The sequence below is a fragment of the Melospiza melodia genome, chromosome 3 (assembly GCF_035770615.1).
Source record: "Melospiza melodia melodia isolate bMelMel2 chromosome 3, bMelMel2.pri, whole genome shotgun sequence".
Taxonomy (NCBI): Eukaryota; Metazoa; Chordata; class Aves; order Passeriformes; family Passerellidae; genus Melospiza; species Melospiza melodia.
In genome coordinates, this window is record NC_086196.1 from 1,833,914 (window position 1) to 1,847,444 (window position 13,531).

General features: G+C 42.5%; 1 protein-coding gene across 1 annotated transcript; it reads left to right on the top strand.

Moving 5' to 3' along the window:
* The first annotated feature begins 2,517 nt into the window (after positions 1-2,517).
* Positions 2,518-6,141, top strand: HTR1E (5-hydroxytryptamine receptor 1E). Its single transcript, XM_063153403.1, has one exon. It carries the CDS (start codon positions 2,690-2,692, stop codon positions 3,782-3,784), a length of 1,095 nt encoding a protein of 364 aa, XP_063009473.1. The 5' UTR covers positions 2,518-2,689; the 3' UTR covers positions 3,785-6,141.
* The last annotated feature ends 7,390 nt before the right edge of the window (positions 6,142-13,531 follow it).

Genomic DNA, 13,531 nt, shown 5'->3' on the forward strand with positions numbered 1-13,531 from the left:
CCCTGTCTTCAATTATTGCAGTGATTTTCAGGCAAAAAAGTTGGCCCTCCTGAGCAGTAGCAGACTTGTAAAGCCAAACTCCCCTGTGTTATCAGTGGTATCCTTTGTCCTAAAGGAAACCTGATGTTTGGATCTGATTAATTTTGTTTAAATACAAGTTAATTAAGGAAAGCAAAAAATTATTTTTCAGAGTATCCTTGAGGTACAGGGAGCAGGTAGAGCACTGAAAGGATTTTCCTTGGGATACATCAGTGTAGGCCATCTGGGGGGGAACCACAGCAATTCAGGTCTTACTGGATTAAACCTGTGTATAGGCAGAGAAAGTGGTGGGAACCACACAGGGTGGGGAGATGTCCCAGGGCCATGAAACTTCAGGGCCCCAGAGGAGTGAAGGACAAGCAGAAAGAAGTGCTGCTTACATCAAGAAGAACCACAAGATGCCCTGTGTGTGTGCAACAGATCAACGAGTGGTTGTGGAGGAGACGTGAATTCCATGGTGTCTTCCCAGTATCCTTGAGTGTGGGCTGGGGTACACTCACTGAATGGTAGTGCTGAGGAAAGGATGTGGATTACAGTTGGGTTTGGTCTGTGCTCCAGGTGTGCAGAGAGGGAGAGAAAGCCTCTTTGTTTCATCCTCTGATTAAAGCATCAGACATAATGAGGGTGTAAACTAAGGAAACGAGAATCTGGCTTGACAGAAAAGACTCCCATGAACAATTTATGAAGAAGGTTTGAGCTGATATTTTGGCTTTAGGCCTAAACAATCAAATTGACATTTCCATGTGTGGTAGCCACATGAATACTGATGGATGGATTTCCATCTGACTTCTCTAGTCAATTTTCAATAAGCAGGCCTAATATTTCCTCCAAAGCTATTTGTAGTTTAAAGCTGCTTAAAGTAGTTTCTGAAGAATGGAGAATGCTTTGAGGGGAAGGCAGTTCTGCTGTTCCTTGAGCAGAATTAAAATTCACATTTTGCTAACCCAGAGACGACAGCAGTCCGGATCTGCTTTTCTAGAGCCTATCCACAAATGGAAGTTTTTATCTAAAATGTCTATTTTTAATTTTTCCTCATTCAGCTCATTCTGAAATGGCACTCCAGTTTCTGAAGAAGAGCATATGTACACAAAGCTAAGCAGTCAACTAGTTTTAAATGCATAATTCCTCATTCAATTCCTTAATTCCTCATTAGCTTGCATGTGCAAACTCAGAGCCTAATCCAACTCCCACTGGTATCAGTGAGAATGGGTTTTACCTCTCAGATTTAGCCATCTAAAAACCAGGCATGTATTCTAAAAGCAAATGTGGAGGAGCCGCTTGTAGTGAAAGTAGAGAAAGATCAGCATTTCTAGGATATGATTCACAGCACCTTCCTTAAGGGTTGTATTGAGAGGGGACAAGTGTATTTCCAGCAGCCGCTGTCTTTTTCTCCTGCTTGTAAAGGGAGCCTGTACAACTAACCTGGAAGCCTCCTTACTCTGATAAATGAAGCCAGGGAAAGAAATCTTTCTGTTTATTTCAGTGGATAAGGATTCTGACTTTCAGTTTTCCACATCCTTTATGCCAAGATAAATTACAAATGAGTAAGCAAGGTCCCAGAGGTCATCCCAAGCTGCATCTCATGGACTGTTAACTCTGGCTTCAGTTAGCATTTGGGATGTATTGAAAAGACATGTGAACTTCTGAAACAAAATTAAACTTTTTGTTAATTGTTGTTCCTTGCATCACGCTGGACTCCCTGACAGGGAGCACAATTAGATGGAAATCTCAAAGCAATGGCAGAAGCTTTTTGTCTGTCTCCTCTAAAGACACTCACAGTGGGATATGTGAAATGTCAGGAATAATTAGACAAAACTATATGAGCTCCTAGCAACACTGATGTGCTGTGTAAAACCAAGCATTTGCCATAAAGCTTTAAACATTGTTGAAAACCTGCATGATAAAAGTAACCCGAATAATTTTTAAGTACCGTTTCTAATATATTAATACAGACATGGATATGAAAAAGCAGAATAGAAAGGTATGAAATGCTGGCATGTCTTTACTCAGGTAGGCTGCTCTGCTGCTTTTTTTCCAAAGGTGATATATAAAAGTAATTGATGCTGCTCATACAGCAATTAAAATGAAGAGGCAAATTCCCTCAGCTCTTCGTCTGCTGGAGTGTATTTTAACAAGCAGGAAAAGGGCTAGCTCCTGGTATCAGTATCACAAAGATCACAGTCATGTTTGTGAAAAGGGACCTGTGGAGGTCCCTTAGTCCAGCCTCCTACTTTAAGTAAAATCTCCAAAATGAAGAAGGAATAGCCATTTCACATCAGCAGGAAATCTGGCCCAAATTGCCCTTTAGAGAAGAAAAAAAAAATGAACGATGAATGCAGAGAAAAAGCAAGAGAAGAGAAAGGAAAACAGACCAAAATTTTATTTGAGATGACAATATTAGAAATGCAAAACTTTTTTACCAAAAGGTGGGATTATCCTAGATTGACTAACAGATGTGTTTTTATCTTCTAGGAAAACAATGAACAATTAATGTCTTCTTTCCAGGAAGAAATCTGGAAGCTTTTTTGCTGCTCCGTTGAATATGGGATTATAAAATTTTTTAAAATTGCACATAGAGCATCTCTTTCAAATGGATAACTTCTGAAACTGGAACTCTTCATTACCAACTTCTTGCATCCTGGAGGGGAAAATGAATTTCACAAATTGCACCACTGAAGCCAGTGAGGCTGCAAAGCCAAAGACAGTAACTGAAAAGATGCTCGTTACCCTGACCTTGGCCACAATCACAACCTTGACTATGCTGCTGAATTCTGCTGTAATTGCAGCAATCTCCACAACCAAGAAGCTCCACCAGCCGGCAAATTATCTCATATGTTCACTGGCTGTGACAGATCTCCTTGTTGCTGTTCTCGTCATGCCCTTGAGCATCACTTACATAATGATGGATAAATGGACTCTGGGGTACTTCATCTGTGAGATCTGGCTCAGTGTGGACATGACCTGCTGCACGTGCTCAATCCTTCATCTGTGCGTCATCGCGCTGGACAGGTACTGGGCCATCACGGACGCCATCGAGTACGCCAGGAAGAGAACGGCAAAAAGGGCCGGGCTGATGATAGTCACCGTGTGGACCATCTCCGTTTTCATATCAATGCCCCCCCTGTTTTGGAGAAACCACCACAGTGTCACTATTCCCAGCGAGTGCCGCATTCAGCATGACCACGTCATCTACACTATTTATTCCACGTTCGGGGCATTTTACATCCCCTTGACTTTGATCCTGATCCTGTACTACAGAATTTACCACGCTGCAAAGAGCCTTTACCAGAAGCGGGGTTCAAGCCGCCACCTCAGCAACAGGAGCACCGACAGCCAGAACTCTTTTGCCAGCTGCAAGCTCACACAGACGTTCTGCGTCTCGGACTTCTCCACGTCTGACCCAACCACAGAGTTTGATAAAATCAACGCGTCCGTGAGGATCCCTCCTTTTGAGAATGACATGGACCCGGCTGGAGACCGGCAGCAGATCTCCACGACACGAGAACGAAAGGCTGCTCGCATCTTGGGGCTGATTTTAGGTGCTTTCATTTTGTCCTGGTTGCCCTTTTTCATCAAGGAGCTGCTTGTGGGCCTCCACATTTGCACTGTCTCTCCAGAAGTAGCAGACTTCTTGACCTGGCTTGGGTATGTCAACTCGCTCATCAACCCTTTGCTGTACACGAGCTTTAACGAGGATTTCAAGCTGGCCTTTAGAAAGCTCATCAGGTGTCGAGAGCATACTTAAAAGTACTGAGAGATGATGATGCTGGCATGACTCCTGGCCTTAAAAATGAGCAAAATTATTTGACTCTGCCACTGTTTCCCTTGATAAAGGGGATTTTTGTGTTTGCCTATCTTCTTGACTGTTCTTCAGCCTGTAATTCATTATGCCATTTTTTAATCTCTAGTGAAATTCGTAGTAAAAGGTTTGAAATAAATTTATTCTACAAAGGAAAAGATTTTTTAGAAATGCAACAACAAAAAATATCACTAGTATTAGGTACTCATGTCTCTAAGACATTTTGTGTAATCGATGATTCAAGAAGAAAACAACCAAATTCACTTTTATACTTTTTCCATTTAAGAATCAAACATCGAAATTATGTACTGTATGAACTAAACCCCATAAATACATATTGAAAAATTAATAAACACTTCATGATCATGACAGTTAAACAGCACCTCTTTACTACGGTGTTGTGAAAAAGCTGTAACAGCCATTTAGGAGGAAAATTACCACCATTTCCACCTTGGGTTGAGGCAGAGTAAACTATTCCTTTTTTCAGAAATACACTCCCAAAACAGAAAGCAAAGTTCAGTTCATTGCATCTAGAAATGATCCCATTTCATAACCCAAAGGCATTTTTTAAAGTGTCTCTCTTTGTGTAATATTCCAGATTTGCATTCAAGGTATTGGGCAGACAGTTGTGAGATTGTTTGGCAATTGAGAGGATGCAGCTAGCAAGTGTCATACTTGTGAAACTAACTGCACATCTGAGCAGTCACACTTCCAATACCACTAACCCTATTTCTTCAGGCCTTGTGCCTCAGTCAGTTCTGGGGTGATATTTTTCACTTGTGCCACACTTCACCTGAATGTTGTGGTGCACAACCCCAAGGATCTATGGATCTTACCCCCACCAACTCAGACAACTGGATATCTTCTCAGCAGGCCAGCTATATACAGAAATTAAAAAACATCAATTAAACCTAATTATTTCTGAATATCAGGAAAAAAATTCAGTAAAATAATTTATTTTAAATAGCAGTCTGCACATATGCCTTGTTCTCATCTCAGAATTTCCTGTGGCCGTCTTGCCCACCTAACCTATGGTCAGGTGCTCTGGTAGGATTTCTTGCTCTGGGAGTCCTTCACAGACCTACTTCCCTTGTCCTGAGAGTCAAAAAGTCCTTTGTATCCTATCTTTTCTGCTTATGGAAGTTAAAATTTTCTGATTCAAATTAATTGTGGAAATCAGTCTGGGAAGAGGCAAAATCAAAGCTGAGAATTTGGTATTGTCCATTTGAAACTCCTAAGCATGATTTAAATATTTATTACCACCTTGCACCCTTTGCTTCCCTGTCTATTTTTCTGGACAAATTCTTTTTGAATTACACCAATACACAACAAAGGCAACACCACATATGTCAACCTGACATCCAATAAATGTGAAAACTATAGTATGGTGGCTCCAAATCCATCAAAACAAATACTAGAGGTAGCAAAAGTGTTGTAACAGCACTGGAAGCCATCTCTGAAAAATGTTTTGGAAATTTACAAGATGACAATCATTTTTCTTATCAAGAGTCAAGGAAGTGTAAGTAATATGTGGGTAATAAACTGCAAATGGAACTGGGAAATGACATCCTTATTGGTGAGAGAAAGCATTTGGCTGGAAAGATGCAGTGCCACAAGCTGAGTGCAAACCAAGTCTGAAGGTGACAAAAGGGTGACCTGCTGCTTACCCACATGCAGTGGGACTCTTCTTCCAGGATTCCCTGCCTGAGTTTGAGGTCCAACTCCAGCTGTTCTTCTGAAGCTGCTGTTGCAGTTGCCTCCAGCAGATACCTTTGGATTCCCTACTAGCAAACACTAATACCTAAAAAGAGAGGAAAATTACCTCAGCCACTAAAAATTTCTTTTAGTGAGGAAGCACAGACATCCGTTGTGGTTTTTCCTTTTTGCAGTTTGTTGGAGGTGGAAATTGTTGATTGGAATCAGGGAAGTGTGTCCTGACCCTGCCTATCAACAAAGCTTCCAAAACAATTCCCCAGGGTTGATATGCTACTAAGAAAAAAGAAAAACAAACAAACAAACAAACAAACAAACAAACCACCCTGGAAATTAAAATAAAAATGTGGTATTTGTAAGAAGTGCTGCAGCATATTTTTTTTTCTTTCAGAAAGAACAACAGAATTTATTATTAAAGAACAAGGATTCAGCACAATTTCTGAATTTCAGAGAAAATAGGACATACAAGCAGTTATGGCTAGAAGAGAGTAGATTTTGGTGTCCCTTAGGTGCACAAGGGTGGCCAGCTGCTGTGATGACCAGAAAGGGAAGAGTGAAAGTGCAAGACTGCCCCAGCAGAGTGTCAGAGCCACCCCAAGGAGCTCAGCTGAGGCAGAAGCTGCACCCAGCCAGGTTCTTTGGGGCTGTCTCTGGCTCACCTGTGGGGTGGGTGGGCTGCACAGGGCTCTTTGCTAGGAGAAGGAACGGGGTGGGAGTGACAGTGCTGGTGAAAGGTGTTTCAGAGGGGAAAACCAACAAAATGAGAGATGGTTCCAGCTCTGACTGCTGCTCCTAAGGACACACAGAATAATTTAGCTCAGATGGGACCTCTGGAGGCCAGCTAGTCCAAGCGCCCTCCAAACAGCAAACCTCAAAGTGGGACCAGCCTCACAGCTCAGCACTGCTCTGACATGCTGTGTGCAGTCAGTTTTCTCCTGGAAAAACAACAGCTCAGTCAACTCTGTTGCCAAGACTGACACTCAATTAAACCCCTAAGTGTGGCTGAAGGGCTGGAAATGCTGGCTGTGACCTTCACAGCAGCTGCCATAGGCAGGTAGCAGTGCTTCAGAAACAGGGGTGAAAGCTGTAATACACAGGAGCTGCATCATCTTTATTTCTACTAAAGGATTCCTTTTAGTATGTGAACACTGTTATTACCACTCCAACTACCAATCAGGTTGAAGGCTGTATTCAATTTTAATATTTAGAGGTAATTAACAGGAAAAAACAGATGGATGGCTAATTTCCGTGCTTTCCTGTTAAATAAAGACTCACCATTCACTGCCAGCTGACTACTGATTTTCTAATTAAGTCATTAGCTAAACACAGAGAATGTTTTCCAACAAATGCCACTAGATTGATGAAGATGTATGTTTTCCCCATGATCAGAATCAAAGTCAGGAACAATATAAAGGATTGGCTACTTAACTCAACTTGATCAGGAATTACCAGTCTTCCCATGAAAGTGAAAACTTTTGCTAGTCTGACACCACTGTTTGACAACATCTTTTCTTTTTCTTTTTCTTTTTTTTCTGTTGAGTTTTTGCTGCTTTTACAATGGGTTTGGAGACAGTTTTTGATGTGTCCATGGCAACTCCCCATTCACACCTATCCTGGATCAGGTCCACCCACTCCATGTTGTGCAATAGAAGGTCTTCCCAACAAGCTCTTAGTGATGTATTCAAGACCTACAGACTACCTCCATCTTAATCAACCTCTCTAAACCATCCTGCAACCTCAAAGCCTTATTTTCTCTAATGGTGCCCTTGCAAAGGTGTCTTGCTGTACAACCCTCACTTCCTGCCTGTCCTGCCTTTGAGTTTCTGACTCTGTCTAATCCCTAAATTTATTGTGGTCCTACTGGAGCAAGCCCCTGTTCTCCCCTCCTCTCTCTGTAGTTATTAGAATTTCCATGATTGTGGCTGTTCAAGTCTGCAAGATTTTACTGTCTTACATGTATCCAGGCCATTTCCAGGAGATTTTTACTCTCTGTAAGCAGCCAGTGCTTTGGAGTGAGTTCATACATCCCTGAAGACTGCATCAATCAACAAGTTGTCCTCCCCAAAACACAGACTCCTACAATGCTATTTTACCTATTTTTTAATCTTCTTGTCTTTCTTCTGTAACCTATCTTTTTGTTCCCTTTCTTCCACATTAAAATTGACCCTTGTATTGTTCTTATTTGGACCATCATCTTTGCTTTTAGGGACCTGCCCCTGCACAGGTTACTCAGGTTTCACTCAGCTCCTACTCTTCCACCTGTGCCAACCACAACTCTCTTCTCTGCAAGGTTTGTCCTCACCACTTCCATGATCTTTCCACATCTCTCCAGTTCCTTGCGGCTAATGGGTTTTTTTCCCTTCTCAAAACCATTTCTGATATGGTAAAACTCCTGAAAGAAAAGCAGTCAAACTCCTGAAACAAAAGCAGTGTGTGTGTGTGTGTATGTGTGTGTGTTGCCTGTCTTTTTTTCTCCACCTTTCCCATACAGATCACATCCTCTTCTGAGGTGAGCTGTCTCTCTGAAGTGCACAGCATACACAGAGACAGCAAAAACACATTGAGAGTTGTATATGTCCTGAGCTACTTTGATTTGGCACATGCACAGTACTTTAAAGTTGTGGGTTCCTCACCACAATGATGTACCAAGTTGTTCCAAGATAATTTGGTTTATCCAAGACAAGATATTAAAAGAATAAAGGAATCTAAGGAATCTTTTTTAAGGACTCTATTTCCACTCCTGTGTTTTGAATTCCAGTTATCAAAAAGTAAAGAGCATAGAGTGTTGAGGGGAAATATAAGCTTCCAGCTTAAGTGCAGAGATACTCCTTGTGCCTGGTTATTGTTTAACTATTGCAAATATCAATAAGAGACAAGCTGGTTTATGTTAATCCTTTACACACCCAAATGATTTCTATGAAGAATTATCTCAAATTGCTTTATTGCTTAAGTAGGCACAGTAAATCTTGTGATATCTTTTATTGTTCAAGTAGTATTTCATAAGAGTCCTGCACAAAATATAGTCACCCTTTCTAATTACTGTTTTTCACTTGGGGCCAATTTTTTTTATTATTATTATTATCTGACTTTGGATAAATTCCAGCTTCATCAGCTGTAAAATTATTCTTCAGCATTCTCAATTTTACTCCGTGTACTTTTGCAAATATTGCTCCCTTCCTCTCTTATACTGCCAGGGGATCTTTACTTCTTCCTTAATCCCATGCAGGTGATCACCTATGGATGATGTTATATGATTAAATTACTCCTTCCTACTCAGCTAATTTCTATGCTTCTATGAATCAGTGCTTAAATATAAATTTTTGATGCTGCTGCTGTGAGTAGAAGATGTAACTATGAATGAGCTGTGGGAAAAAAATCACGATTAGAAAATTATATTAACATCTTTTCAAAAACCTAAGGGAGAGAGACTCATTTCAATTTTTTACCTTCTTAATCACTTTTCTTTCCTTCTCATTTCACTGTTTCCTGGCCCGTGAAGCCTGTTTGTTAACTTTTTCCCATGTTTATCTTTTTCTCCTTCTTTTCCTTGGCAGCCTTCCTCAGCACCACAGAGGCATCTGGTAACCTGTAGCAAGAAGCAAAGCCGCACTGTGCTGTGTTGATACACATCACCTAAACATCTACTCTTGGTTTTAGGAAATCAGGCTGCAGGCTCTGTTCTTTGGCACTGTTCTGCACAGCCTCTACTTCAGCTTTACTGCAGTTTTACTACAAAACATATTTCTAATGTGCATCGAGATTGTTCCAAGTGAAAGATGCTTGTATTAAACCACGGTTTCTTCCCATTTGTCAAAATTTTTGAAGACATCGTTATTATAATTCCCCCTCTCTTCTACTCACCCATGGGGCTTCTATCAATAAAAACTAAAGCCACAGCTAGCATGGTTTCCAGATGCAGTAAGTGGTGCTGGAAATGCCCACTCCACTCCTCCCACTGCCCCTCATATTTCGCAGTCTTCCAGTTGCTTCCACTGCATACTTAAAACGCATTAGCATATAGAGCAGATTTCTGACGTTTTTGTGGGTTAATTTCCTGCATGACATGTTCTGAGCCTCGTTTCTATCTGGTGCAGGATCCCTTATCACTGGGGTACTCAAATTTTCTAATGTACTGCATCTCCCATATTCATTTTGTACACTACATGACTGCAGACAGCACACACTTCTATGAGGTGAGGCATAAAGCACCGTCTCCTTGCAACTACACTTTATAAAAGATGCATGTTTTGTCAATTAACAAATAAAACATAACTTTTGGGAAAAGAGAGGACAGAACTCCTATTTATTTGGAAATTGTTTTGTGCACAATTTGAAATGACTTCTGGATATTAGTTTTTAAAAAGAGCACCAAGAAACAAAACATAAAATCCCACGTGCGTGCCTGAACAACCTGCAACATGAAGAGTGACCCTCCAGTGGATTTTACAATAAAATATTGTTTCTCTCCAAATGACATTTCCAAGGGAATAAAAAGTTCCACACAAAAGACTTTCACCTTTGTAATACCACAAGAAATATTACCTCAGTCCTTTGTAGGAGGAACAGCCCTCCAAGCTGCTAGACTGCTGGGTTAAGCCTCACCAAGCTTATTTCTTCAATAAATAGAAAATGAGGCTAACACCTCCAGCTTGAGAGTTTTAAACTGAATTGACCACTAAAAAAAAGTCTATCAGCTAGAGTTTTCCTCTTGTTCATACATGTTTCAGTTCAATTCCTCATTTGTTTATTGATAAGCCTGCATATGAGAAATTAAAATAATCACTTTTTAAATTCAGAGTAGCAAGAAAATACTCTCATGTTTTTCTGATTTCAAAACATTTGTGTATTATGACTGGACAGTTGTGTTGAAGCTGGCAGAAAGAAAAAATCCAATTAGAGTCACAGAAGTTAATCTAGGAGTGCAAAATTAAGTGTGGTTGTCTTGGTCTGCTGCTTGCATATACACACAAGTCACAGATCAAAATCTTTTAATTTTTCAGTACAGCAGTTTCACTGCTTGCTGAAGAGCGGGTTATCTGCGGTTTTAATTAGGATCAGTAGGAGGCTGTACCCTCTCCTCTGCAGGTACCATGCATGCAGAGCCCACAGCAGGAAGGGGACTGAGACCAGGCCTTTATGGCTGGCCTAGACTGTGCGCTGGGGACGTGGTGCCACCACTGCTCCCTGCCTTCCTCAGAGCCCAGTCTTCCCCCACACAAACCATGGCTTCCACCTTCACCCAGAGGACCTCTGACCAAATAAAAGTGAGAAGTGTGAAGGACTGACCCACACTTCCTCCTGGGCTGTTCACTAAGTACTTGGCTGGAATTGTGTTCCCCGATGCCATCAAACCAGCGGGCGCGTGACAGGGCAGGACGGTCATCTGGACAGTGACAGACTGCAAACAAGCCACCTGCACAACCACCACACCCTGGGCACCTCTCAGCCAGGCACTGCCCCAAAGCTGTCGCTGTCCCTCTCCCTGCAGCATGGTCCAGCACACCAAATGTGCTCCACACCTGCAGCAGGGACTCCCAGCAGAGCAGACCTGCCTGCAGCAAGAAAAGCTGCCACATTCATCAAGCCCTTCTAGCACACTACAGCAGGGCACACAGCAGCCAGGGCTCAGCGTCGTCCCTCTGTGGGGCTGTGCTTGTGTGTCAGCCTTGCAGAGGCTTGGGCTGCAGCATCCTGACCAGCAGTACCCTGGTTAATGCAGAAAGGACACAGCACACCTTACAGGGATGCCTTCACCCTGCCCAGCTGGGCTGCTTTCCACTGCCAAACCCTTCTTGGTTAATGCAGAAAGGACATAGCACACCTTACAGGGATGCCTTCACCCTGCCCAGCTGGGCTGCTTTCCACTGCCAAACCCTTCTTGGTTAATGCAGAAAGGACATAGCACACCTTACAGGGATGCCTTCACCCTGCCCAGCTGGGCTGCTTTCCGCTGCCAAACCCTTCTTGGTATTGCAGGCAGGCACACAGCCCTGGGGAAACACCAGACCAACTCATGGGGTAAAACAGCCACACAAGGGACAGTTTCTAAACCTCCCCATTCCCTAAAGCAGACTAACAAGTTCTGACAGTCTACAGATCTATACAGTCCCAAGCAGGAGAATCAACCCTCCTGTGAAAGGAAGCATTGCTGCCCTGCACACCCAGAGGTCCTGGCTGGAAGTAAAGTGTGTCTCTCCTACAGACACTGCAGTGGCAGCTCTGGCTGGCAGGGCTGACAGTGTTACTGGAACCAAACCTCACTCCCACACAAAGAGAGCCAAGGCACACAAAGACACCGAGACAACTGAAAGGTTGTGTGGGCAAAACCAAGGGAAGGGCTGATAAAACCCACCATCCAGTGACAGCATTAACCCCCAATCTCTGCGGCTGGGATTCCTGACACCTCACACAGCAGCCACCAATGTTCCCAAAACAACCACTGCTGAGGCCTTACCAGTCTTTAAGAGCCTCTTGAGGTGACAGCAACTTCTCCCTTCAGTGCTCAGCTTAAACAGCTGAGAAAATGCAATGGAAAGCACCTTTTTTTTTGCCCCAGGCTGGGGAGCAATGAGCTGCAGCCACTGCAGCCCCAGAGCAACCACAAACCTGTGGCTTAGCTGCTCTCTACCCCCAGGATGGGGACAAGTATGGAATAAGGCAGTTTTGGTCCCTAAAACTGATAGTTTTGTTGGCCCTTGAATGTGCCATGTGGCAACTACCAAGGGCAGCCTTGGCACTCAGCAAGAGTCAGGCATGTAAAAGTTAGTGGGGCACAGATAGCACTGAGCAGCTCCCACCGACTCTCCTCCCTAATTGACATCCTCTCGCTGAATTTCCTCCTTCTCCTCTCCCTCTTTTGAAAAGCAGTCATTATTGATGGATCCTGCTAGAGTCAGCACAGTCTGACACTGACACATAAGTCTTAATATCAAACCCCTCAAGGTTTGAATCAAACTTTGCAATATTTTTAAAGTACCTATAGCGGGACTGTTGTGATTAAGCAACTGCATTGTGAACATTGTATGCTTGGCTAATCTTTTGTTTTAAGGAAGAGGGAAGACAATTCCAAGATGAATGGGCTGTCTGTCTGGGAGTGAAGTCAGCAGAACTGAGCATTAACTGAGGGAAAGTTAATTCTGGCTGTGAGAGATTGCAGTCACTGACTCATTGACCAAAAAACAGACCCCAGACTCAAATGGAGGAGTGCCTCCAAATGCCTGCACAGGCAGGCTAATTAGCATGAGAAACAAGAGGTTTAGTTAGCAAATAGGGATTTGAGTACTAATTTAAAAAAAAATGTAATCTCTAACCAATGAATGCTGATGCCAATGTTATGAAAACAGTGTAAAGTTTTGATGCCCAGTAAACCAGCCTTTTGCTCACCTAGCTCCCTACTTTGCACAAATTAGAATGAAAAATTACAATACCTCACCTTGGTGTGTAAATTGGTGCCATGTATCAGATAATGAGCCCACATGTGGGACAACAGTCTGGCACTGACAGCCCAAGTCAATGGTAATGACTAACAGCACACAAAGTGTGGAGGTCCTCTGGGCCAGCTGCACTCCCTTTGGAGATTACAGTTACTTCCATACTAAAGAAACAGCTGAGGTGTCTCCTAAAGGAGAATGTTTTGAGAGGACAAAGTACTGAGAAGTTCTGGAGTGTGGTGATCTGTTCACCATGTTTATGTTTCATATATTGTAAACCCATAAAATTTTGGAAACTGGATCCAAAGTCAAAAAAGCCAGTGTTGGAAACTGGATCCAAAGTCAAAAAAGCCAGTGTTAGACCTAGTACTGTCCTTAACTACCTTTGAATGAGTCTCTTGGTGTGCAAAATTGGGAGCTGTTTTTGGAGGCTGTTTGAAAACTTGCCCTATAATCTGCATTTTGGAGTTACAATAACCAGTAATGTCTGGATGCTGATTACCTTAGATGAGTGGCTTTTTCTTGGTCCTCTCTATTTTCTCCCTCTTCC